The 27,237-nt window shown below is 38.2% G+C and overlaps 2 protein-coding genes across 2 annotated transcripts in view; one reads left to right on the top strand and one right to left on the bottom strand.

Moving 5' to 3' along the window:
- gpr161a (G protein-coupled receptor 161a) overlaps positions 1-27,237 on the bottom strand; it is a 100,509-nt gene that overhangs the window by 19,297 nt on the left and 53,975 nt on the right. The gene's annotated exons all lie outside the window — the stretch shown is intronic.
- Positions 1,162-26,128, top strand: nhej1 (nonhomologous end-joining factor 1). Its single transcript, XM_055214151.2, has 8 exons — positions 1,162-1,247; positions 3,121-3,320; positions 4,791-5,009; positions 5,123-5,261; positions 5,354-5,412; positions 22,601-22,778; positions 25,367-25,449; positions 25,883-26,128. The coding sequence occupies exons 2-8, from the start codon at positions 3,153-3,155 to the stop codon at positions 25,973-25,975; spliced, it is 939 nt and encodes a 312-aa protein (XP_055070126.2). The 5' UTR covers positions 1,162-1,247; positions 3,121-3,152; the 3' UTR covers positions 25,976-26,128.

Here is a 27,237-nt window from a genome sequence, read left to right as displayed (position 1 = left end):
CTTTATTAAATATGTGCTAATATCATGAAGACACTGAGCAAATTCTAGTGATTTAACAAACTTTTATTTTAAATTAAACTGATACCATCAAAGAAATAATATCAGGACTGAACATTAAGATTGACATTTATAGCATCAATAACATCAAATACACAGAAAAGAAAATGAGAAAAGTGACTTTTGATCTTCACGTGGCCTTCAAAAGATCCAGATGATGTAACTTCCTCTTGAAAATGTGACTTATGGAATATTTTTAGATTGTCAGAGGAGGAAATGTGTTGTAACAGGAGTAAATGAAATCCTAGGGACATGACTAAAATGGGCATTTTATATAAAATATTTTTTAATGGTAAAAAAATATTTAAAGCAAAGGTGGGATATTGACCCACATGCAAAAAATAAAGATATATGTAGAGGTTTATGCTTTACTTTAAAGGTAAAGTATAGGGATAGAGTGTGATAAAGTATTTTCAGTGTTCTGTAGTTTTGTTTGAATGTTTTAAATTATAATTTTAAATTTTGTGTTAGATTAACATTGCAGGACACTTTGCTTAATAATAAAATGTATTATAGTTTTCTTGCATTTTTAGACGTCCTGGGGACAGAAATTGCACCGATTTGGTGGAATGGCCCAGCAGAATATATAACACATTGACAGAATATTGTTATTGAATAAAACAATAATTGTCAAAACAAGGGTTTTGTAAAACAAATAAAGAAGTTGTGGAGTTTCTGGAAAGTTTGGTCATGAAGAAGCCCTAGCTACAAGATTAACTTTTACTATTCGTGGAAAACATAATTTGGGATTAGAGTCAGTGAACAAACACAATGTAATAGTGAAGTCATATTGTAAAGTCACCATTGTGTATTTGTTTTACCCTTGTTTATTTTCTTTATTATATTTTATATGCTATTATTATTTATACTCTAGCACTGATTTGATGTAATTGTATGGTCATGGTTTGTTTTGAATATATCTCTTTGTAGTAAACCTATTTTTGCATTAATAAAAAAGCATTGCATATTTGTTCATCTTATACTTAACGTTTACATTGTTACATGGCTTTCTGATGAAGCTTTCTCTTTTTAAGCTTTTAGTAGAGATGACGTGTAGTGCAACATAATATATAATTTTGTCTTATATTTGCAATAATGTGTACTAAAGCGCCCGGTAGAGGAACGCGGAACGTTTTAATCGCTGTTTGTTTCAAGGGGACTGTGCGTCAGTCGGAACGGTCCCCATACTGGTGAGCTTTCTTTTACTGTCTATGCTGGTGAGTTGATTCTGATCAATTCTTCAAAAACTGACAGTAATACATATCAAATACATCTGATCAACCGATACTTTGCAAAAAGTATCTACGGATAATTCACCATGGTACTGTGTCTGTTGTCGATATCGAACAATGTGTAACGTTTTAGGCATTAGACAAGCGGTGAAACGTTTTAAAGCGTTGTAGTTAAATCATAAAATGATAATAATATAGAAAACACGTAAACTAAGTTTATTACTAACAACATTTAATATGATAAGGAAAACCTTAAGCAAAGTTGTACTCTCATACAAATATTTACCATGGTTTTACCATAGTAACATAACTTGGAACGACTATGACGTTTTTGACAGAAGTTTTAGTTAAAATGAATGGGATTTCGAGTTTTTAAAAGTGTTAAATATAAAACATTTAATATTTAACATCGTAGTTTGTTTCACAAAAAAAAAAACATAGTTTATCATCTTACCATAGTAATGATTAATTTACTTAATTTAACCCACATTAGCAAATACTGAAGTATTCTTCTTTTTTATAGTAAACCGTTGTATACTGTAATTGATTAACTATATTAAAGGTGCAGTGTGTAATTTTAAGAAGGATCTCTTGACAGAAATGCAAAATAGTATACAAAACTATATTATCAGGGGTGTATAAAGACCTTTTTATAATGAACTGTTATTTGTTTATTGCCTTAGAATGAGACATTTTATCTACATACACAGAGGGTCCCCTTACATGGAAGCCGCCATTTTGTGCCGCCATGTTTCTACAGAAGCCCTTAACAGACAAACTTTTTTACTAAGTTGTCTCCAACGATGACATGTTTTTCGGTGGCGGCTACCGTAGCTTCTCTATGCGTATCAAAAGCAAGAGGTGAGCAGTGGACTGAGCCGTTGGTTGCAATTTGCAACCTCACCACTAGATGCCGCTAAAACCCACACACTGCACCTTTAAAGGGGCCATATTATGAGATATTTTTTAGATGTAAAATAAATCTTTTGTGTCCCCAGAGTGCATATGTGAAGTTTTAGCTCACAGATACTCCACAGATAATTTATTATAGCATGTTTAAATCGCTAATTTGTAGGCCTGAGCAAAAGTGCATGTGCGGTTTTTGGGTATGTCCTTTAAAATGCAAATGAGCGGATGAAATGCAAACACTGATCACAATGATGGTGGTTTGTTGTAATTGAAACTCAATTGTGCTGTCAAGTCCTTCTTTTCTCTCTCTTTCTCTCTGCCCTAAATGGCAGTGGTGTGGTTGGATAGTGCAGATAAAGGGGGCGGTATTATTGTAATTTGCCTTGCTACCTATCTCACAAAACAGGCGAAATCTGAACAACCTAATTGTTCACATGCTTACTCAAATAAAGTTACTGGGTTGATCCTTATCACATTTTCTAGGTTGATAGAAGCACTTGGGACCCAATTATAGCACTTAAAAATGAAAAAAGTCTTATTTTCAATCTATGACCCCTTTAAATACTGAATAGCTACTATGGCAAAGTTCAAAAACTAGCTATCATGGATTTTTTACATGTATGCATTTGGCAGACACTTTTATTCAAAGGAACTTTCAATGCATTACAAGATGTACATTTTCTTCATCAGGATGTGTGTTCCCTGAGATTTGAACCTATGACTATCTGCGCCCCTTGCGCATTGCTCTACTACTGAGCTATACGGTTAACCATAGTACATACTTAAGTGGGCTTCACCATTTTTCATGTGGGATGATTTAAAAACATATTAAAAACACAACTGTATATTTTTTATAGGGGTTGTATTGGAATGCTTGTAGTTTTCTTGTTCACTCATTCTTAACTGTTATGTTGATATGAAGTTCACTCTACAGTCGAGGTGTTGTGTGTGGACATGGAGTCAGATCTGTCTGCCCTGCCGTGGGTGCCAGTAACTCTGGGTGGTTCTGATCTGCTGGCCAAAGCTTGGTTTGGTGACACACAGTACCGGGTTCTGCTGAGTGATCTGAGCAACGTATGGGAAGAGGACATGAACGCAGATGACATCCAGAGTCGAGCACAGGTAAGAATATACAACAAATACTACCTGTCTACTTGCCTAATTCAGTTGTAGCTCAAATTGCGAGGCGCTTGCCAACCCGTGCACATGACTCTTTATAGAGACCCTCCTTCAGTCTTTATCGAGTAATGATTGGTTCTTTTAACAAGAAGGCGGGACTTTCGTCGCCAAAGCAGCCATATTGATTGTTGAATTGTCCTCAATTTATAGTAATAGCTAGGAGTGCACAGCAGGGTGCCAGATGTATGATAATTATCATATTTGTACCATGATTTTGACATCTGTACGATGCATGATCAATAATAAAAAACACAATATACAACAATTTCCAAATTTTGCCACACTTTAAATCATAGGGCTTCAATACTCATTGATCTAGCTGTGAGGAGAACTTGAATGCATGTTACGCATGTCTTCCATCTCTGGTTTTGGCTAGAAGAGATACAGCTACGGCCTAAACCTCACGAGATATTGGGTTTAGGCTCAGGGATGGGGTAAGATGGAATACAGGTATGGTCTAAATTCCTTAAAATGTTGGGTTTAGGGTTATGTTTAGTGGTACGATTAGGATAAAAACAGCACTAATTTGGTGAGATTTCATGAGATTTCGTCAGTTGCTGTATCCCTTCTAGCCACAACACTGGCAACACTGGTTATATTCAATATTTTTGGTCATAGTTTAGCTTGTTGCATATCATATACCATATTATGTCAGTTTGTCATTATATCAGTTGTTACCATGGCTTATGGATCAGTGACAAAAACGGTTAGGCAAGATTAGAATTTTTTTTACCATACATCAAGTTTATTTCAATGCACAGTGTATTTATGTTAATTTTATGCAATAAAAATTACATTTGCACCATTTTTATGAAAGTTATGGACCTGAAAATGTCAAATGGTGTAACCACCAATTGTGCCAAAGAATGAGAAATATTCAATATTTTATCCACTTTAAAGACATGTAAGCATAATCATAACAAAAAATTTATAATTATATAATTTAATTTATAATTTTATTAGTTATTTCTAAATGTAAATTTTAGTGCGTTTTTTTAATATTTGTCCTGACATATGCTGAAAACTGCTCTGTTTTCAAAATAATCTTTGACAAATGATGTAAAAATGTATGCAAAAAAATTATATTACACTAAACTAGATGATTATATATATTTTTTTTATGAATATATTTATATTTTAATAAAAAAAATGACACCAATTGACACAGACGGGTTACACCACATTTTGCAATTATCCCCCAAATATTCTTTCAAAATTAAATAAAACCAGAAATTTTAGATTTGGTCCTCAAAAAGAGAATGTATGCAAGTAATCAGCTAATTTATTTTGAAATTTTAACCCTTTTACATGTAATTTATCCATACGGACACAAAATAATTAGCGTCACATCATTGACCCTTATTCCGATGTGCCAACCTAATCTCTCTTTATTTATCTTTCTCGGAATGAAAGGATCTGAATAAGCGTCTGAGGGCTCCAACGCAGGCATTTTTCTCTCATCTGTGCTCGGTGGCACGTCCTTGTTTCTCTAGCCCAGATGATGGTCACACCACTTCTGCACATGTCTTTCTGGAACATCATGGCGACAATTTAACAATCAGACTTAAAAGTGAGCTGTCCGGATTGCCGTTTTACTGGGAGTTCCGATGCACCCCGACGCCTGTAGCCATGGTGTGATTTTTTTTAAGTTCAATGACATAAATACGTATTTGTACATAACAAAAGATGTCATGCATTGGATAACAAAGTATTAAAGTGGCATTTTTGTTATACCCGTGTGTCAGGTGTGCCGGCAGCTGGTGCGCCCCCTGCTGGCAGTGAGTAGGGTTCTGCAGAGGCAAGTCGACGAGCTCACTTCTCTGTTGGTCAGAAAAGATGCAGAGATACAGGACTATCAGGAGAACGGCGCTGTGCTCAGCAGAGGTAACATCACGCTTGCGGTTTTGCTTATATGCGGACATGCCCGCATATTTTTATTTGTAGGTCACTGACACTTGTTTAAAACTCTTTCACAGTCCGACTACAGACGGAGCCATTTGAGGTGCACAGATACAGGGAGAACTTCTTCACACAGGTGTGAAACATTTTATATTCAGTCTACTGCTAAATTTAGAGAAACCAGCTCAGACAAATCTAGCATGTATATGACGGATGCACGGGTTGTGCAGTCACACATATGTGGGTGATTCTTAAATGATTACTCCACTTTCATAAAAAGAAATCATGATAATTTATTCACCCCCAGGTTTTCCAAAAAGTTTATGTCTTTCTTTGTTCAATCGAGAGGGATTTTTTTTTTTTTTATAATTATTTTTTTGGGTCATTTTGCCTTTATTGATAGACAGTAGACTTTTAGAGACGACAGGAAAGTAGAGGGTGGAGAGAGGGGTATGGGATCGGCAAAGGACCTCGAGCCGGGATTCGAACTCGGGTCGCCGGAAGTGCGTTTGCACCATATGTCGTAGCGCTGCCCACTACACCATCGGCTCCGACAGGGAATTTTGTTTTTTGAGGAAAACATTCCAGGATTTTAATAGACTTTATTGGACCCCATCAGTTTACAGTTTTAATGCAGTTTAAAATCGCAGTTTCAGCGAAGTTTCAAAGGGCTCTAAACGATCCCAAACGAGGCATAAGGGTCTTATCTTGCAAAACGATTGTCATTTTTTATAAGAAAACTACAAAATAAGCACGTTCAACCACGACTTCTCGTCTTGCACTAGCTGTGTGACACGCCAGCGCGACCTTACGTTATTGCGTAATGATGTCGAAAGGTCACACATTACATATCATTTCAAATACAACAACGTCAGAACGGTTCCTATTTCTCCACACTTGTAAACACTGGGGCAGTAGTTTTGCATATGTCATGCTGGTGCGTCTCGTGGCTAGTGCAAGACGAGAAGTTGTGATTTAAAAGTGCTTATCTTGTACTTTTTCTTGTCAAAAATGACAATCGTTTTGCTAGATAAGACCCTTATGCCTCGTTTGGAGCCCTTTGAAGCTGTAAACTGTTGGGGTCAAATAAAGTCTATTAAATTGAGAAAAATCTTGGAATGTTTTCCTCATAAAATGTAATTCCTTCTTGACTGAACAAATAAAGACATTAACTAGGATGATTTTACAAAAAAAATGTAAATTTATGTATTAGCTCTAAACCTTTTTTTGCCTCCTTATTGTAAATTATGCTTTCAAATTTTTAGGAAGCTTCCTAAGAAAGTTCTTTTTTTAAGGTTGTTCTTAAAAAAGCAAGAATATTTTTTTTCATAAATAAATGATAAACTTTTTTCATTATAGTTGTGTGTAAGTCCTATGGCGTAGCCTTGAAGCCATAAGGGGGTCGCACACCGGACGCGCATCTCAGCGCTGCGCTACGCAACGCCACGCCGTTCTAAAAAATCGAACACATTGTTTTCTATGAGTAAATGCACACCGGTGTCGACAGGTGGCGCCTGTCCGCGGCGCCCAGTTATGAGTCTGGAAGTTGCTCAAATCCCTGTTGCGCAACAGAGCGCCACTCACATAGTTTAACATTAACATCATATTTGTCCCAAATCATTAACGATTAACATTGGCTGCTAACGTATATTTTTCATTTTCAAGTAGACGCTATCTGACTAAGCTCGCGCTATTTAATGTGCACTTCCGGTATACGATACCTCCAAGTTGTTCTTGACGCAACTCGACGCGGCGCTGCGCTGAACTGCGCGTCTGGTGGTTGACCCCCCCTTTAGGCTATGGGTTGGTTTTCATATATACTTTTGTGTCGTTGTCCGCGTGAACATGCAATAAAACATGCAGACCACTAGTAGGCAGTATCCACATGTGTAACCACAGTAGCAATGAAACAGCCAAAGAAGCAGCAGCTTGGCGAGTAAACACACAAACGAAGAAGAAACTTGTTGTGAATGATTTGACGAAGACCAGCATTGATGGAGGTTAATAGACAGTGACTTTTGTTGCAGTTTGAGTTAAATCACTCCTCAACTTGGCTCAACTTTGTTTTCATCGTCGCAAACAGAAATGCCTATGAAGAAATGCAAAGCAGTTTTTTATCTGACGGGAGGGGTTCTAGTGGACCAATCACAGCGCCTGCGGTCCACGTAGAATGGATGCACGCACTGTTAAAATTTTGGCAAGGTGCACATCAGGCTAAGGGCGGTTCACATCTCAAATATGGGTAGGTTTCTTTAAAATACAAAATTTGGATAAAGTTTGGTTGGAGCGCCACCTAGTGGATATAATAGCAGAAATATGGATGCCGTAAAAACTCGTCATTGGCAGGGAAGCGTCTTCTTTTGATTGACAAGATAACTCGTCAATGGCGGGGAAAGAATTACGAATTTTCTTACGATCTTCTTATAATTATCTTACAGGTGACATAGAATGATTGAACAGAGTATTTATCCTTGTTCTGTGATGTAGACAAAAACAATTTTGTTTGGGTCTGTAATGCCTTAGAAGCTTCTTAAAAACCTCTCTCAGATAGCTCTATTAGGGTGGGGGATTTTAAACAAGTGGTTTTGCACCTATTTGGCTCCCCCTACTGGCTTAACTTGCAATCTCATTACTAATTGGCTGACTTTGCTGCCACTCAAAAAATGTAGCCAATTATTTTAAAGTGGAGGGGTAGTTAGATGCCTGTGATGTCATAAGCATCAGTTTTTCAGATTGGGCTGTTTTCTGGCTGACATTTCTAAAAGAGGAATTTCTATGAGACTGAGATGTTTAGCATGTTTAGCACTTTTTGTATGTTTGTGAATGTGGGTAGACTACCATTATTCAACAAAGACAAGGTAAAAATGTTTTTTCATTCTCTGTCCCCTTTAACAATGTTTTCCTGACTCCAGCCACATGTCCTTTTTAATAATCAATTATATTCAAGATTACAAGGAGTCAAATTTTCCCTAATTAAACGATGGAGACACCGTTACACAAGAGAGCTGGAGGAAGGGTGATGAGAAATACACGGAGCGCAAGGCCAGACAGAAAGAGAGAGACTGGATCTCTGTTTGCCTCAGACCTGAGGATCACCGCACACACACACATACATGCATACATACATACACACTCGCTGTATAATTAGGTTGTGGTTTGGTTTGTGGAGACCGGAGAGTGTTTGCATTGACAGCTCTGTTGTAGCGCTGCCTCACACTGAACCGCCTGTTGACTGGACCGTGTTTTCTTTCTTTTCCCATCGAAGGAGCGTGCGTGCATGCGTGCGCACATGTTCGAGTATTTCCTGTTTTTTGGTGATGAGTGGGGTTATGGTTGGGCAGTGTGACTGTATGCATGCGTGCCATGTGATGGTAATCCATAAACACATACTGTATGTGACCCTGCCTGTAAAAACTCAACTAAAGTGATTTACTGTGGTAATCTAAAGAACGTTTAGTAAAAATATAACCTTTTATATATTTGATATTGACTGAGTTTGATGCTCCTCATCTCATTATTAGATTATGTGACTTACAAATGAGGAAACGTTATAAGTAGTTTGTCATAAAAGCAACAATAAAATGAAGTACAAGCGCAGAATAGATGAAATGCAGGATGATATGAAAAACAGATAAGTCACTTAGGTCACCAAGAATGGGAGGGGCCAAACCAGTGGACATATTTTTGACTAATGAGGAGCCAGAACCTTGTGGTTGTACTTTTTTTTAATCTTTTGATGAGTAAAACGCTTTTTTGTCTGAATCACGGAGTTATTTATTAGATTGCTTTGATTTCAGTGTTGGCAGGCATATTTTCTGTGCGAGGTGAGTGCTTTGATAATCCTTTGATCTGTCATCAGTGTGTTTGTGTGAATTCATTGGTATTTCTCACTGGCTTAGTGAATGCACAGTCAGATATGTGTGGCTTGACTTGGTGGTGCGAAAAAAGGATATGAGTCCACTCGCCCACTGTATTCAACACTAAGATAAAAGTCACCCCTTAAACTAGTGCCATTTTAACCCACGGTGACACCAGAGTAACACAGATTTATGTATCAATCTATAGCAGAGCTCTTAAGTTCAACCTTTTTCAGGCCAATGACCCCTCCTTAATGGATAGAGAGGAGGAGCAGAGACCCCCAGGACATGTATCAAATCAAATTATGGATTTGCATACTTTTTTATGACTGTTACGTTACAAAGATGTTAAAAATATGATTTTTTGGTTTTCACAAATACTTAATTAAGGGAATATTACACTTTCATAAAAATCCTGATAATTCACCCACCCCCATGTAGTCCAAGATCTCTTTCTTTGTTCAGTCAAGAAGAAATTAAGTTTTTTAAGAAAAACATTCCAAGATTTTCCTCCATATACTGTAGTGGGCTTTATTGGACCTCAACAATTTATAGTTTTAATGCAGCTTTACGATCTCAGAGTGCTTTTCCATTGCATAGTACCCCACGGTTTGGTTTGGGTCAGGTCAGCTCACCTCACTTTGGCTTGGTTAGCTTTTCCATCAAGTTTAGTAACGCTTCGGAGTGGGAGGGATTATAGTTGTGTCGTTATATTTGCACTGCCTACTGCTGTTACATCATATGAGTAAGGGCTCTATCTTACACCCGGCGCAATGCAGCGCAATGCAGCGCAATGCGCGACGCAAGTGTCTTTCGCTAGTTTCCACCCTAATTTTCACGTTTAGCGCCGCGTTGTTTAAATAGCAAATGCATTTGCGCCCCCTTTTGCGCCCATGGGCGTTCTGGTCTGAAAACGAGGTGTGTTCAGGCGCATTGTTGGCGCGTTGCTATTTTGAGGCAACTAAAATAGACTACGCCATTGACCAACAAAAACCTGGTCTAAAGTCTAAAGTCAATGGCGCAATGTGTTTTATGTTATTTAAAGAGCGCATTAGTAATATGCGCCTATAAACGGGAGGACAACGCGGGTTTGCTTATCACAAAGTACATGAATGCGCAGCAGCACAAAAATGCTTTTAAATATGAAAGATTAAAGGATTGAATTTAAGAGATTATTATTGAGTCTCTTGGACATAAATGAGGAGTAATTATGAGACGTTAGAAGGCGCAAAGAGCTGCTTCACCTGCAGCCTGGTAAGTAAATAAATGCTTTGCTTTAACAAATGCATCTGTTTTTAAATGTTTTTTTTTAAATGCTACCTCACGGGTTTGTATATGATGACTCTGTACCTGCGGATATGGTGAGATGAGAAACATTTTTAAGTAATGCTTAAAAAAACCTCTTTGCTAAAAAAAACGCTGTCCAAAGTGCTGAAACGCGCAGAGAGCCGTTTGTAAATTCTTTATCTCCTGTTTGTTACAAATAAAGTATTTTTAGAGTACAAACCTTATCTTACATACTTGTAAATTATTTTTTTGATGATATTGGAAAGCCATACATTTAAAGCAATTACACGCCTGCTTTTTTACTTCCATGACTAAAAGAAAACGGGTTTTAAAGGTTTTAATAAAAAAATAACAATTTCAATACAAGTGAAAAACAACACAATTATTTAACATTAATCTTAAACTGGGGATCTTCTTCCTCCGCTTAGTTTTTCAGTTTGCAAAGTTCGTCATCTAAATAGGGATTAGACATAGCGCCAGCGCAACTTGCTTTTAAAGGGGATGAGAGCTGAGTCTCTCATTGGTTTACTGCACGTTACGCCCAAAATACTCCCATTACAATAGGACCAACCCTTTTCGGCCATGCGCTCGGCGCACAAACCATTTTTCCTGTCGTTAAATTAGCAAAAGTGGATTCGGACACGCCCATTTACACGTTGCGCTGTGCGCTTTAGACAATGCGCTTAGATCGTTAAAATAGGGCCCTAAGAGTGTCGTTGTACATTCCCATACATTAATTTATTTCTCAGTCCGCCACAAAATTTTAATTGAACACCACAAATAGATGTTTGCACATCGCGTTTATCACTAACTGATGTCAGTCGTCGCGCTCCGCGGAGCCTCATTTAGGTTGCATTTAAGCGTATACGCGACGTGCACGCCGCGAATGTGCCGCCACAAACTGCAAGTCTGGAAAAAAACTGTTGTGGTGTTCCTGATTCACAACCTGTGGATGCTTTTCATCGCTGAAACCGAGGTTGGGAATTTACAGAAAGCACAGATGACAACAGGTTTACTCGAGACAGCGCAAGCTAGCACTAAGGTAAAGCTAATCTTTTACATTATAGCGATGACGCTGGTAGTGACGATTCTCTCAGACCAATCAGTGATCTACAGTGTTTTCGCGCCACGTATTGGTATCAGCTCGGGTCGCTTGGAACCCTGATTGAGATGGTACTAAAAAGTATCAGGTACTACGTACTGCACCCAGTGAAAATCTCCCAAAAGTAAGCCGACCCGTGGGGTACTATGCAATGGGAAAGTGTCATAAAAGTTCCCAACCAAGGCATAAGGGTCTTATCTAGCAAAACAATCGTCATTTTCGTCAAAAAAAAATTATGTACTTTTAAACCACAACTTCTCGTCTTGCACTAGCTGTATGACACCCCAGCGTGACCTTACATATTACGTAATCAAGGCGAAAGGTCACGCATGATGGATGCGAAACTACTGCTCCAGTGTTTACAAATGTGGAGAAAGAGGACCATTCTGACGTTGTTGTATGAGGAATGATACTAATTAATGTCTTTGTGTCAGTTTATTGTTTAAATTAATTTAAAATTGTTTAAAGTGTGCATTTCAAATATGTAACGCATGACCTTTTGATGTGATTAAGCAATACGTAAGGATACGTGTTGGATGCCTAATTTCGTAAAAAAAAGTTAATTTAAACTATATTGGAGGACCCCCAATTGGCCGCGGCCCCCCGTTGAAGACCCCTGATCTATAGCATGATAATAATTGGGAAATGAGTTTCAAGATTCTTGCTACTTTACAGTACAGTAAAGTACAGTAAAGTTTCATTGTAGTTAAAGGGACACTCCACTTTTTGAAAATAGGCAAATTTTCTAGCTCCCCTAGCGTTAAACATTTGATTTTTAAAGTTTTGGAATCCATTCAGCTAATAGTCATATGCTATTGAAAGTTACCAAAGTGACTATTTTTGGGCGCTGCAAAATATCATTGGGCCTGCTGCAGCCATGGGACAGCAGCAAAGTCCTTTATTATTACACCAGAATGAGAGTATAGTTCCTAGCCATATTTGCCTAGAAAATCACACCTTTTAATTTTTCGTCAGTCTTAGTACACAATGTTACTACAGAAGAGTAAAGTTTTAAATAGGAAAAAATCAAAACTCTTTCGTCATTTTTGAGAGCGATGCTAATGGTCTAATCAGATTCAATGGATTATGCTAAGCTATGCTAAAAGTGGTACTGCCAGATGCGGAGATTTGCGGCTGAATGGATTTAAAACTGTGTCCCGCATGTTACCCTTAATAAAGTATAAGGTACTTGTATTTTATGCATTCAGTTGTTCAATGGATGTCCAAATGAACACTATTTGAATTTAATTAAATTATGATTGGGAAAAAATAGTCTATTAAAAACAAATACATTTGATTTTTGCAGTTCTCCCAAACTAATTGAACCTTTGAAACAGTCACACGTGCAAACCATAATCTTCGGCTCCGACAGCTTTAATGCTTTCCGTGTGTCTATTGAAATGTTCCTAAAATATCTAAAAGTCTTTTGATTGCCGCTGTCTCGCAAGACAATGGGGAATTCCACTCCACACCATTTAAGAAGAACCATTTAAGACCCAATTCAGAATTGAAATAAAGCCATGTTCGGAAAAATGTCCCAATGAAATGCCAAACAAACATAACAAGTCTCTGGAAAAATGGAGCCTGTTCTTGAGATTCCTAATGGCTGGAAGCCTGGATGGAGATGTTTGATAAATAGATGCATGGGTGGATATGATTACCCATCCTGCCCATGGTTGAGTTTTGACATCTAAAGTTGTGTTTGAAAGCAGATGTCAACCACACACACTCAAGAGTTTTGAGAAGAGTGTGAACATTTAATTTGTGTCGAGTGGGTGTGTGTTTTTTTGCGCGATTAACACAAAGACTTGTTTTATGGTCCGTATTAGTTCTTGTTTGTGTGGCGTTATTTGGATGTATTTGCGAGTGTGTTCGAATGACGCACACTGTTGGTTTTCTTGAGGCTGAGGGGAAAAATGAAAATTTTACCGGGTGAGTTGAGAAACCAGTTTGGGTTTGGCAGTGACCCTGCTCTCTCCTACTGAACTAAAGACCAGCAGAACATCCCAGAGACGCATTTCCCTCTTAAGACGCTTGCACTGGACCATGTTATTATCACAGTGAATCAGCAACAGAAAATGCAGACTTACTATTTACATTCTGTTGCCAGTGCATGGATTGTTATGGATGGTGGGTGGTTGCTATGGCATCGCTGCTAGATGGTTGCTTACTGGTCTAAGTAAAAACGTGTCTGTGATATTCTTGTCCTTAAATATGTCTAGGCCATCCTTCTCATGCGAGTCTATGGATTTTTTTTTCTCCTATTCTGACTTTTTGATTTTTACCTGTTGAAAAACAAATAAACAGCACCTCTCTATAACAAAATGTACAATTTAATATGTCATTTATGACCACAGGAACCATACAGATCAACATTCGGACTTACATAATGTTAGATATGATCTTAGAAACCAAGATCTAAATATAAATGTAATCAATGTAGTGGCGCTTCTCCATTGCATAGTACCTCACGGTTTGAGTCAGGTCGGGTCAGCTCACCTCACTTTGGCTTGGTTAGCTTTTCCATCGAATTTAGTAACATTTCCGAGTGGGAGGGATTATAGGCGTGTCGTTATGTTTTACTGCTGTGACATCATACTTGTGAGAGCGTCGTTGTACATTGCCATACATTCATTTATTTCTCAGTCCGCCACAAAATAAAAATTGACCACCACAAATAAATGTTTGCACATCGTGTTTTTTACTACCTCTGTCTCATGTGACAGTATCTGTACAAACGCCCATGGCGTCAGTCGACGCGCTCCGCTAAGCCTCATTAAAGTTGCATTTAAGCATATATGCGGACGTGCCCGTCGCGAATGTGCCGCCGCAAACTGCAAGTCTGGAAAAAAACTGTTATGGTGTTCCCGATTCACAACATGTGGATGTTTTTTATTGCTAAAAGGGAGTTTGGGAACTTACAGAAAGCACAGATGACAACAGGTTTACTCGAGACAGCGCAAGCTAGCACGAAGGTAAAGCTAATCTTTTACATTGTAGTGATGACGCATGTAGTGATGATTCTCTCAGACCAATCTGCAAGTGATCTACAGTGTTTTCGCATCACGTTTTGGTATCAGCTCGTATCTCTTGGAACCCCCGCCGAGGTGGTACTAAAAAAATATTGGGTACTACTGCACCCAGTGGAAAAGCCCCCAAACGTAAGCTGACCCGACCCAAACTATGGGGTAATATGCAATGGGAAAGCGCCATATGTAAATTCATAAAGTGGGTTGGACATAAAACCAACTATAAGCATTTATATGTAAATTACTTTTTAGGAACTATATAATATACATATTTATATTATCAGTGGTGTATAAAGACCTTACAAAATGAACTGTATTTTGTATTACCTCACAATGAGCCGTTTTTAATCTACTTTCCCCTAACATGGAATTCGTAATTTCGTGCCGTCATGTTTCTACAGTAGCCCTAAACGGACAAACTGCTCTACAGAGTGTGAATTTTTCACTACATTGTCTCAAGGGGGTCGCACACCGGCCGCGCAGCTTAGCGTCGCGCCACGTCGATTCGCGTCTAGGACAACTCAGAGGTATCGTAAACCGGAAGTGCACATTAAATATCGCGAGCTTTGTCAGATAGCATCTACTTTAAAATGCAAAATATACGTTAGCAGCCAATGTTAATTGTTAATGATTTGGGACAAATATGATGTTATTTAATGTTAAACGATGTGAGTGGCGCTGTGTGGCGCGACAGGGATTTGAGCAACTTCCTGAGTCACAGCTCCGCGCCACCTGGCGGCGCCGGTGTGCGTATACTCTTAGAAAACGTGATTTTTTTGAGTTCGATTTTTTTTTAAACGGCGCAGCGCTGAGCTGCGCGGCCGGTGTGCGATCCCCTTCAGATGAGGACATGTTTGTCCTGTGGTGGCTTTTGTAGCTTCTTTATGCGTTTCGAAAGGGAGGGGTAAGCTGTTGGTTGCAATTCGCAATCTCACCACTAGATGTGCTAACCATCTACACACTGGACCATTAAAGAGTTCTTCACAGTGATGCCATAGAAGAACCATTGTTGGATTCCAAAAGTTGGATTCAGTGAATGGTTCTTAAAATGTCTTTTTTATTTTTATAATAAATTTTTTATAAAAAAAATGGAATGTTAAAGGTTCTTTATGAAACCACACAGACTAAAATCGTCATGCTTTGAGCATCTGCGACCACTATGATGCAGCTTGGGTGTGACTTGGTTGTCATGGTAATGATGCTGATGACAAGTTCATGCACAGTGTTGATTTCATCATAGAAAACTATTATCAAATCGTCCTGTTTTCTCTTAAAAAGGACATTTCACACGACTTTCTTAAGATGTTAAATAAATCTCTTGTTTCCCCAGAGTAGTGAAGTTTAAGCTCAAAATACCATATAGATCATTTATTATAGCATGTTTAAATTAACACTTTGTAGGTGTGGCGTTTTTGGGTGTGTCCTTTTAAATGCAAATGAGCTTATCTCTGCACTAAATGGCAGTGCCGTGTTTGGATAGTGCAGATTAAGGGGCGGTATTATCCCCTTCTGACATCACAAGGGGAGCCAAATCTCAATGACGTATTTTTTCACATGCTTGCAGAGATTTTCACAAAAGTTTAATGCCTCCCAGAAAAATATATAACTACAGCTGTTTGCCCTAGTGCGATACTTCCGCATTTTATAAGTTGCAGGGTTTATAAGTAGCGCTATTGCGGATTGACGAGATAACTCGTCAATGGCGGGGAAAGAATTAAACATGGAAAAGGCAGATTTTCATGATATGTCCCCTTTAAAATTGTGCGAATATGACCCTGCTTGTGAAAACCCCAGTAAAGTCATTTTTTATGATTTACATAAAGAACATTCTGTGAAAATATAACCTTGATATCATTAATATTGACTGAGTAAGGTCAAAGATTGAAATCAATGGAAAATCAAACCTTGATGCTCCTAATCTCATCATTAGAATATGAGACTTTAGCCTGAATATCACAGACAGGATCGCACATGACTGCTCCACCCATGCGTCTGTATTTTATAGTTAGAGGTTATAAACTGTCAGGTCTTCATGCCTAAACTCTAGATAAAAACCTGAGATGTTTTGTCGTAACTGAAACTCTTGGCTCCTGCTCTTCGTAATCGCCCTGAACTGATAACCATGAAACCCATTCAGAGCCACTTTGAGAGGCCAAATCTCGCTCTCTCTCTCTCTCTCTCTCTCTCTCCATAGCCATAGTCCAGTTTTCCACAGGCTCGGCTCTGATCTGTAATTAGTTAGCTGTAGCAGGGCTGTGGTTTACTCCATCTTCTTTTAACCCCTAAGAAAAGCAGTCAGGACAGGAGAAACGTCCCATCAAACACAAACTCCTCTTGAAATCGAATTAAAAGGAGAACATGAGATGGTTTTAAAAGTAATTAAATGATAAAATGACAACTGCATGAAGTGAGAGAAGCTGAAGTACGATAGAGAGGTAATAGATATTTCGAGGGGTGGGTCGTGGCAGATTTATGGAGCTCTGTAAATTGAAGCTTTTCTGGGTTTAATCCATTACGCTCATTTAAGACTTCACCTGCCCTTTGTTTGTTTAGACTGTGTGCGAGACTGTTGCAGTGTCTATTTGTATTCTTGGCACAAAGTCAGGTTATAATAAATAGCAAGATCGCGTTATGACCGTAAAGCAGCATGGTTGTGATCACTGTTAACTACCGACAACAACAAGATTGTTTAAAATTAAAAGTAGTTAAGCTGTTTGTTATCCAGAAAATCAAGCTGTGATTCATAAATATATAGATAATCCTTTATGTAAATTAAATTATACAATGAAGCAAATAATGAAAAAAATTGCTTTGTAGCATGCACCAACCAAATATGTGAGCCATAATACATATTGTTGGATGAAGCATGTTAACGATATCTTTAAAGGTGCCAAAGAATGCATTGCAATAATGTTATATTGTTCTCTGATATCTACATGTGGCTTTATTAAACATCACGTTCTTCCTGATCCCATAGTCAGTGTGTAATGTTGCTATAATAGCATAAATAATACCTGTAAAATGATAAAGCTGAAAGTTGACTGCCAGGCGGAGCCCAGTCTCCTGAAAATGCGTATAAATAGCACGAAGTGTAAAACTCGTGCAATACATACGCCAAATTCCACTTTGGCGTGCATATGATACGCAAGTCCTTCCCATTCACTTGGGCGGGGCGTCTTTTTTTGTCGTTTTGTTTATTGGTTTCTCAATTTTTTTGCTGTTTTTTGCCATTTTCGCTTGGGTTTGGGGTTGGAACAACTTTTTGTTATATAAAAATGACATCCTAACCTAAACCCCAACTCTAGCCCCAACTCCAGGCGACCATGGCTTAAATATGGACAAAAACATTGAGAAACCTGTATATTAAATAACCTCATTAAGCAAATCTAAAATCTAACCTTAAACCCAAGCGAAAATGGTTTAAAAAACAGAAAAAAATTGAGAAACCAATAAACAAAACGACAAAAAAAGATGCCCCGTTTAAGTGAATGGGAAGGACTTGCGTATCATATGCACGCCAAAGTGGAATTTGGCGTATGTATTGCACGAGTTTTACACTTCGTGCTATTTATACGCAACCTCAGGAGACTGGGTAGGCCAGGCGATATATTTTCTTTAACAGAATTTCTCTTTCAAAGCCTACAACGAACGGCCGGTTTGGACTACAGCCCTCTACTTCCTTGTTTTAGTGACATGAGTAGAACAGTTTTTGACTAAACTCCGCCCACAGGAATACATCAGTCGCCAGCTAAGCTAATGACAAGTTAAGATGCTATCGAATCACAACACACTAAACAAGCTACACAATCAGAACTCGATACCTATTTCTAAAGGAGGGACTTCATAAAACAAGGAAGAGATCAGCCCGTTTTTAGGACAGCGGTATACAGATAAGTAAATTCTGTGAAAAATAATGTGTTTTTTTACCACAAAACATAGACACATGTTATATTGCGCACTGTAAACACACTCAAAGCTTCAAAATCAAACAAAGAACGGGACCTTTTAAGTGCAAAAATTTTCCAGAAACGGTTATACATGTCCATTTACAGCCCTAAAATTTCCCCCTAGAATGAAATGGTCTATTATTACCTTATTTAAAAGAGTCATGAATAATAATGTTAAGCTCCTCTCTGATTGGCTGTTTCTCAGAGTGGCTCATTTTAGTAGCTCTGTGTGTGTGTAAACAGACCTTATGTTCGAGCCTTCATCAGACGAAGACACAGAATTTGAGGAATAACTTATTGTTTTTAGATTGTTAATGAACGTTTCTAAGTGATAAGTGTGTGTTTTTTTAGTATGGACCTCCAAAACGCTAACTAGCATATAGCGCTAACTCAGCAGTCACAACTTTGTTTTTAGCATTGTAACAACATTGTAATTAATTTAATGTTTGGGGCGTACATCTCGACTGTAACGTCACAGTTGAGATTGGCGTGTTTCCAGCGGTCTTTTGCATGCACAAGATTTACATAAGGAGGAAACGGGGCGTGTTTGAGGCTCACGATATGTCAGTGCCAAGTACAGAACTCTTATTATTCATCTATGCCTACGTAAATACAGTTTTACATACTATGGCACCTTTAAGACTAGGCCACACTAGAAGATTTTAAAAATCGTATCAGATTTTATCAATTTATCAATTAAAAAAAACGATGATTTAACAACATTTGGTTCCTATAATGTGTGAAGTGGCGCTATGTGATCATGGCAGCACACTACACCCCAAAGGATTCCCTTCACAAACAACCTGAGTCTCGAATGAGAACACAGAAAATCTCACAAAGTGTCTCGTGGTCAAACTATTTTCTTTCTTACATTCGAGCAAATTCAGTCACTCTTAAAGGACAAGTTCAATATTTTACACTTAAAGCCCTATTTTCAGATTGTTTATGATGAAATAAAACGGTTTTGACTGAAATTTGGACATATGATGCTGGTCCGAGAATTTTTGGTTTCTGTGGTATGACCCCCCACCCTCACAATGGCTGCATAGGTGCACTGAAAAAATCCTTCCTAAAATGCATTACACTTTCATTTACAAAGACGTGAAACTCACCGAGTGGTCAGGGGTGTTCACTGATATGCTCACACAAAAATCGCTGCAAAAGATGCTTTCCAACAGGTGTTTTAGCATTCGTTGTAAACTTGTAGACCTATTTTTCCACACGCCTCACATCCGTACATTCTTCCGCTGAGAGCTTGAATAATAGACACTCCAGCCCAGTTGGTGGTGATAATCCACCTTTGACTATTGCTAGAATACAAACATCTCCATTTCCGTTTCCAGCGGCGGAGTACTACCGTACCTCACAGCACATCTAATACAAGTCAATGGAGTTTGACAAAAACTACGATAAAACCTGTTGGAATGCGTATTTTGCAGCGATTTTTGTGTGAGCATATCAGTGAACACCCCTGACCACTCGGTGAGTTTCACGTCTTTGTAAACGAAAGTTAAATGCATTTTAGGAAGGATTGTTCCTGTGCACCTATACACCCATTGTAGAGGTGGGAGGTGATACAACAAACACCTGGAAATTCTCGGGCCAGCATCATATGTCCAAATTTCAGTCAAAACCATTCTATTTCATCATAAACAATCTGAAAACAGGGCTTTAAGTGTAAAATACCAAACTTGTCCTTTAACGACAACACAGAAATATCACAAAAAAGAATTGCTACAACCACCAAGACGATCTGGACTTCTAAGATTGTCGTTAGGGAAAAAATCTGCCCAAATTCAGTCCGAGTCTCTTATAGTGTGTGGCGGCCTTGACATTTAACATTATGTACTTATTCTTGAATGCAAAGTTTGCATCAAAGTCTGTCTTATTAACTTTGTTCACACACTGGTGCCATGAGACTTTTCTGTAATCTTCCATTGGTTGAAAGTTTAGCATGAAGCCAACACTGTTCATCCCCAAACCACTAAAAACCAGCCAATGCTGTTTACCAGCTATGAATAGGTGTATCAACATGATGCACCAACACATGTGAACCGCTGTTTTCTGTCTTCTAGACACGCCTCCTCTGTGACGCACACAGGTGACAGCCAATGACATTGGTGTTTGCATTCGATAATGTAGCATACACATTAAATTGTATTTTACCAGAAGTAAGAATTCATGGGAAATAGTATTTTTACACATTAAAATTCTGTCAATAGTTTTAATTAGCATAATTTATTTACATTTTTATTAGAAATACGGAGCAATGTGTTACAGATGTTTTATTATGTATACTGACTTCTATGTATGTTTTGAGGGTGATTAAACGTTTGTGATACTTTGTTCTGTATTATGTGAAAACACAAATAAAACCTTGAACAAATACAGAGCAATGTAGGCCTACCGACCGTTCTAAAGGTTTTAAGTGAATAATATATATTTTTTTAAGTTTATTATAAGGACGGGAAGTGCAGGCTCATGAACTGTGGCTGCTCTCTTCACATTGCCCTCTCTGTCCCCAAAGAGCAACTCAAAGCACACATTTATTTTTACGCTATTTAAACAAGCAAATAATAAAAATAAATCAGCGTAAACCCCAAATGTCTACACGCATATTTAGGGGTCCCTTTATTCAGGCAGTGGTCACCAATCTCACCGAGTCAATATTTGGGCTGCTAATTTTGAGAATTTGTCCTCTGTGTTGTAAAGAGAGATTGTGTTTGAGGATGTTTGAATGCAGTCATCGTTTTAACATCAATGCGGTTACCCTGTTGAACTCTTTTCTTTACTCTTTACTTACTTTACTATGTTCGGCTTTTTGGTAGTAACAATAAAGTTGTATTTTTTAATATTAGTTAATCTATTAGCTCAGTGGTTCTCAAACTTTTGCAGCGTGCGGCCCCCTTTGTGTACGGTGCATTCCTTCGCGGCCCCCCCAAAGAAAATTTATGACAAAAACTGTTCTAAAACTTCATATTTTAATTAAACAAAACATTAAATTATACAAAGTAGTGCTGCCTTATTTTTTTTCAGGTTTAATTTAACAGAATTTATGATAAATTAATGTATTTTATAAAATGCCATAAAACTGGGGCCCCCCTGGCACCATATTGTGGCCCCCCTGGGGGCCCCAGACCCCAGTTTGAGAACCACTGTATTAGCTAACATAATCTAACAATATGCAAAGAAAAAAATGGGGGATGGATTGATTTAAAGGAATAGTTCACCCAAAAATGAAATTCTATCATAATCAACTTTTTAAACTTGTTCGAGTTTCTTTCTTCTGTTGAACACAAAAGAAGATATTTTGATAAATGATGGTAAGCACACAGTTGATGGTACCCATTGACTTCCATAGTATGTTTTTCCTACTATAAATGTCAATCAACTGTGCCTACCATCATTTATCAAAATATCTTTTTTTGACAAAAATATCTCCAATGACTATTCACGGCCTGAATACCAACAACTAATGAACCAAATTTTCGATTCGATTTTCGCCCTATATAAAAAATATTTAAGAGGCAGGGCAAATTTGAGGAAAGATTACGATGACACACATTTTCTGTATTTGAAGTAACATGTATAAATTATTTATGCATAATTAGTCAAGGTGCATGTGTTAATAAAGTAAATATTGTCTATTTTGAGTTGTGTTGACTCAAAAGTCAGTAAAAGAGCAGGAAAAGAGGGCAGTCTGTCTCATACTTCTCTGGAGGAGGTATTTGAGGAAGTCGTACCCTCGTAGGTTCTCATTAGGTTTGGCATGTTCTTAAAACATAAGCTTTTCTTTTTCAAGTTATATTTTAGGGGGTTTATACCTTCATTTGGATAATATAGTGGAGTGATGACACCAAAGTGTAGGGTGGCGATAGGGGAGCAGGATCGGCAAAGGAGCGCATAGACCGAAATCGACCTCGGGTGAGCTCGCTGGCCATGCGGTTACCAGTGCCGACAATAAAACTTAAGCTTGACAAATAGTAAGATTTTGTTATTTTGTCTTTCAAGCTGTATTTTTAATAGTAGTCATTTAAATGTCTAGACAAATAAAGAACTGATGTTGAATGAATTTTCACAAGTTTTTTCGTTTGTCTCACAGACAATTTCACAGATGAGTGCGTCGCTGGACAGTTTGGGTTTCGAATCAGAGTTACAGGAGCTGTATGTGGCTGTGAACTCGGTAAAAACGTCTCAGAAACGTAAACGTGACAGCAGTCCTGCTGCAGAGGACATCGCCGTCTCTGAAGATCATCATGATGTCCACGCAAACACTAACTGTAAGTGTTCATCTTGCACACATTTACACGGGTAAGGGAAATAGTTCAAATGAAAAGCCTATACAGTATGTCTTTTACTGTGGAAACACACAAGTCAAATATTTAATTTCAGGACTTTTTACCAGTTGTCCCTGAAATCACACCTGTATGATGCCATTTTAAACAAATGAAATTGTGCATATCTATATGTTTCTCTCACAAAGCTCTCTATTATATCAGAAGACCTCATTTATGTTAATATGTTAGACTTTTGCATTTAAATTTCCAAACTTACTAGCGCAGTGTCATATATTTTGTCCATGTCTACATGTGTGAAATGTTTACAGCTTCTGAATTTGCTCATAGGGTCACCGCTCGGTGTTGTACTGACCGCATTATCCTTGCTTTCCGCTTTTACTGCAGTAGAAATCATACATGTGTTATGCTGCGTACACACCAAACGCCAAGCATCATGTTCCTCGCTCTAGATTACTTGTGGGATTTAACTTTATGTCATCCAAATTTTTCGCTTGAGTAGAAATGTTCAACTTGCTCAAAGAAGCGTTTGAGGCGAATATACGTTTTCGCGTCAGTCGCGAGTAGAAATGTTCAACTTGCTCAAAGAAGCGTTTGAGGCAAATATATGTTTTCGTGTCAGTCGCGCCACCCAGTTCACGCCATTCGCATTGCCCCGTGCGAGTTTGCGTATATTCACGTCTTTACATTAATTTTTTATGTTATCGCGCAAATCGTTGAATTCGCGTTTGGTGTGTACACCCACTTAGACTTCATGCAGCTGATTGGGGTATGACATCACAGTATTGCGAAAGCGATCCGAAAACTGTACTATCGAGTCACTCTTGCAAGATGTCATACGCCGACTGATCTGCCAGGCAGCATATTTGGAAGTAGTAATGTAGCTTCTAGCACGGCACTCTAATGTTGTTTCTATTGAGCCATTTTGTTGGCGGTTATAAATCTTTATTTCATTACATCATCCATGCACATGATTTGTCATGAGTGATGTCGGACTGATTTCCAATTGGCAGACTACAAGTCCCATCATTCCACACTCCTTCATAGCATCATTAACTCTTTCCCCGCCAGCGTTTTTAAAAGAAGTTGCCAGCCAGCGCCAGCATTTTTCATGATTTTCACAAATGTTTAATGCCTTCCAAAAAAAAAAAATATATATATATATATACACACACACAAATAATATCTAATAATGAGAAAAACAGACCCTCTGCTTTCAAACAAAAAACCTGTTTCATCCCACCTTCATTAGTTCTCTTTTTATCACCTCTCAAACATGGGTAGGGGGCTGTTTACACTTGGTATTAAGATGTGTTTTCATCGATCGGATCACAAGTGGACGAGAGAGACACATTACGTTTACACCTGGTATTTAAATCCGTCTCTTTTGTCCACTTTCGACCGCTTCTGTGCTGAATACTATGAGGGGGTGGTCTTTGAGACGGTGGGCGAGTCTCTCTGCTGTCATTCAAACCTGAGCGGGAGTAATTATGAGTTTATATGGACGCAAACTAATATTTTGTCGGAGTTCGCTGCTTGTTTAGCAAGTAAACATGCTGCACAGTGTTTTGTACATGAGTATGTAAGAGCTTTCTTTGAATTTTCAGCGCAATTGATGAAATAGGATCGCGCAACTTTCACACGCTTTCAAAACGAAACTACGGAGATCCGCTTAGTTTTATCAATGAAAGGCTAAAAATAGCGCTGTTCACCGAATGTTCACGCCAGAAGTCAAAAAAGACGTAAAACTTGTGTTTAATACCTCAGATTAGATAAATGGGCGGAGAGAAGGCGGTCGCATGTGGCTGTTCGAACGCATTCAACCACATGTGCGTTCCGCAACTCCAAAGCGATCCGATCGAAAGTGGTTTCGACCACCTCTGGATGTGGTTGAAAGTGGACGAGCTCAAAACGTTTTGAACACCGTTTACACCTGGCATTAACGTCGTCCACTTGTGATCCGATCGACGAAAACACATGTTAATGCCAAGTGTAAACAGCCAGTAGGTTTCTTCAAAAACACCCAATTTTGAGCAAAAAGCTAAGATAATTCTATTTTTGCAAAGGACTTTTGAGAGAGATCAAATCTTTAGCTCTTTAAAACATACACAGAGTTCTTTCTCTTTCAAGTGAGGCGTTACTTCCGGGTTGTATAAGTTGCACCTGGTGGATAATAGCGGTATTGCGGAAAGCCGGAAATTCTCGTCATTGGCAGGGAAGCGTTTCCTCTTAATTGACGAGTTATCTCCTCAATGGCTGGGAAAGAGTTAAGCTGCAGTTTTTTTTTATGACGACCTCTAGCGGCGAAAATTACATATTGTGCATTTAACGCATTTTACATCTCTCCAAAGCAACTTGCAGTACTCTCAATGGTACATATATTCGTTAATACATGTGGATATGAATCCATGGCCTTTGCGCTGCTAACACAATGTTTTTTTTAGTGCAGAAGTCATAAAGAAGTTTTATTTTGTGTTCTATAGAGGAAATTAGTTATAAAGGTTATAACAACATTTTTCATTTTGAGGTAAACTATGCTTTGAAATGTTTATCTTGGTTGTTGTCCTGTGCAGGTACGGCAGCTCCATCAGCTTCCAGAGAACCGAATGATGTTAAAAGAGCAACAGGAAGAACTCGGGAGGCAGACAGTGAACAGGTTTGATCTTTAATCAGTCATCTTTTTTTGTTTCTGCTTTACAATCGAAGAGCTCAGATGACAAACCCTTTAAGTGCACTCTTGATAAATTCTGCAAACAAACCGGTATTTCAGAATTAATCGGATTTGAAGCAAACATATTTGATGAACTTATGTACCGAGAGCATTCGGTTACTATCATTATCGGAGGTGGAATTTAGCGGCTTTTGCATCTGAGCTTAATAATTTTATGAAATATATTTGATTATTACCTGTGAAAAACCAGAGTGTGATAAACCATGTGTAAACCAAACATAACCGTTTTAATCAACCAACATGTTCTGAAAATTCAATGAAATAGCTGTTCTTAAAGATTTAAGTGTGTATCTAAACAAGCTACAAAATGGCTGAAACATACACCTGAGAAAAGTAACATTTTTAAAATGTTTTTCAGACTGTACCACTAACATCTGCTGCTGCTGTTGGTTCTGAGCAACGTACGACCTCACGGCCGAAGAAAAAGAAAGCAGTGGGACTCTTTCGGTGACCATTTAAACTTCCGATGCTTTTTATGGACACTTTTTTAACATAGATCTTTTATGTTGTTCTTTTATGGTATTTAAAACTTTTATCATGGGTTTTATTATGTATGCTCTTTTAAAATTTGTGTCTTAAACATCATAAATAAAATACTGCATTTAAGTTCCTATAACTCAGTTGGTGGTAGTGCATAGCATTAGCAGAGCAAAGGTGATCGGTTTGATCCTTAAAGGGACAGTAAGTAGTTTTTAAGTGTTTTCTTAATCAAAATCAATGTCTTTATTCATAAATCTGTCCTCGTTGGTGTCGAATGACCTCTGCCAGTGATCTTACTTTTCTTTGTAAGCTTAGAATTTTTTCTCTTTACTTACATTGAACGGGCTTCCATGTCGTTTCGCCATACTGATAAACTATAATAGCAGAGAGGGACAAAAAGCACTAGCCTACAAACGCGTTTCCACAACATGTTTTCATTCAGGACACGCAAACCAGCTGAAACGCACAAGGAGATCAGTGATTACATAACGACTACCGTAGTTGCAACACGCATTTGGAAAAGCGAGGTGCTAGAGAGCACTATTCGTTTGAATGCAAAATACAATTTCACCACTAGATGGGGGTAAATCCTACTTACTGTCCCTTTAAGGAAAACACACATACTGATAAAAATGTATAGCTTGAATGCACTGTAAGTTGCTTCGTATAAAAACGTCTACTAAATGCATTTCTTTAAACTAATTGAAATGCATAGCCGCTAAAAATGCAAAGTACAATTTGTGGCATTAAATCAGTGGTGTCAAATATACGGCCCGTGGGTCGAACACGGCCCACAAAGGTGTCTGATCTGGCCCGCATGATGATTTATTATTAAATATTGAATACATATTTTAAAAGTCGAGTGTGTCCATTTTATATAGGAGATATGTGGAAAAACAGCAAAACAGTTTCACAGGCGGACATCACGGGGTCCTCGTGCACCCAAACATTCTGTCATTTCTGAGGGCATGGTTACACCGCATACCGTGTATGAATTAATCAGTTTCTGCCTTAGCCCCATTCAGACCACTAGCAATGTTAATGACCAATAGCAGAGCAACGCAATCTAATTCGTTTCAATGGAAGCTTGCCGACTTCCGTCGACACGAGCAAAAGTGACCGTTGGTAACCGGATGGGCATGTCCAGCGATGCGAGAAAATTAAGAAAAGTTTAACTTGATGCAAACGATGAGCGATTTTCGGGAGCGACTTCCAGTGGAGTTCACGTCATCC

Source organism: Misgurnus anguillicaudatus, chromosome 8 (assembly GCF_027580225.2).
Source record: "Misgurnus anguillicaudatus chromosome 8, ASM2758022v2, whole genome shotgun sequence".
NCBI classification, from domain to species: domain Eukaryota; kingdom Metazoa; phylum Chordata; class Actinopteri; order Cypriniformes; family Cobitidae; genus Misgurnus; species Misgurnus anguillicaudatus.
This window is presented reverse-complemented; position numbering and strand designations above follow the sequence as displayed.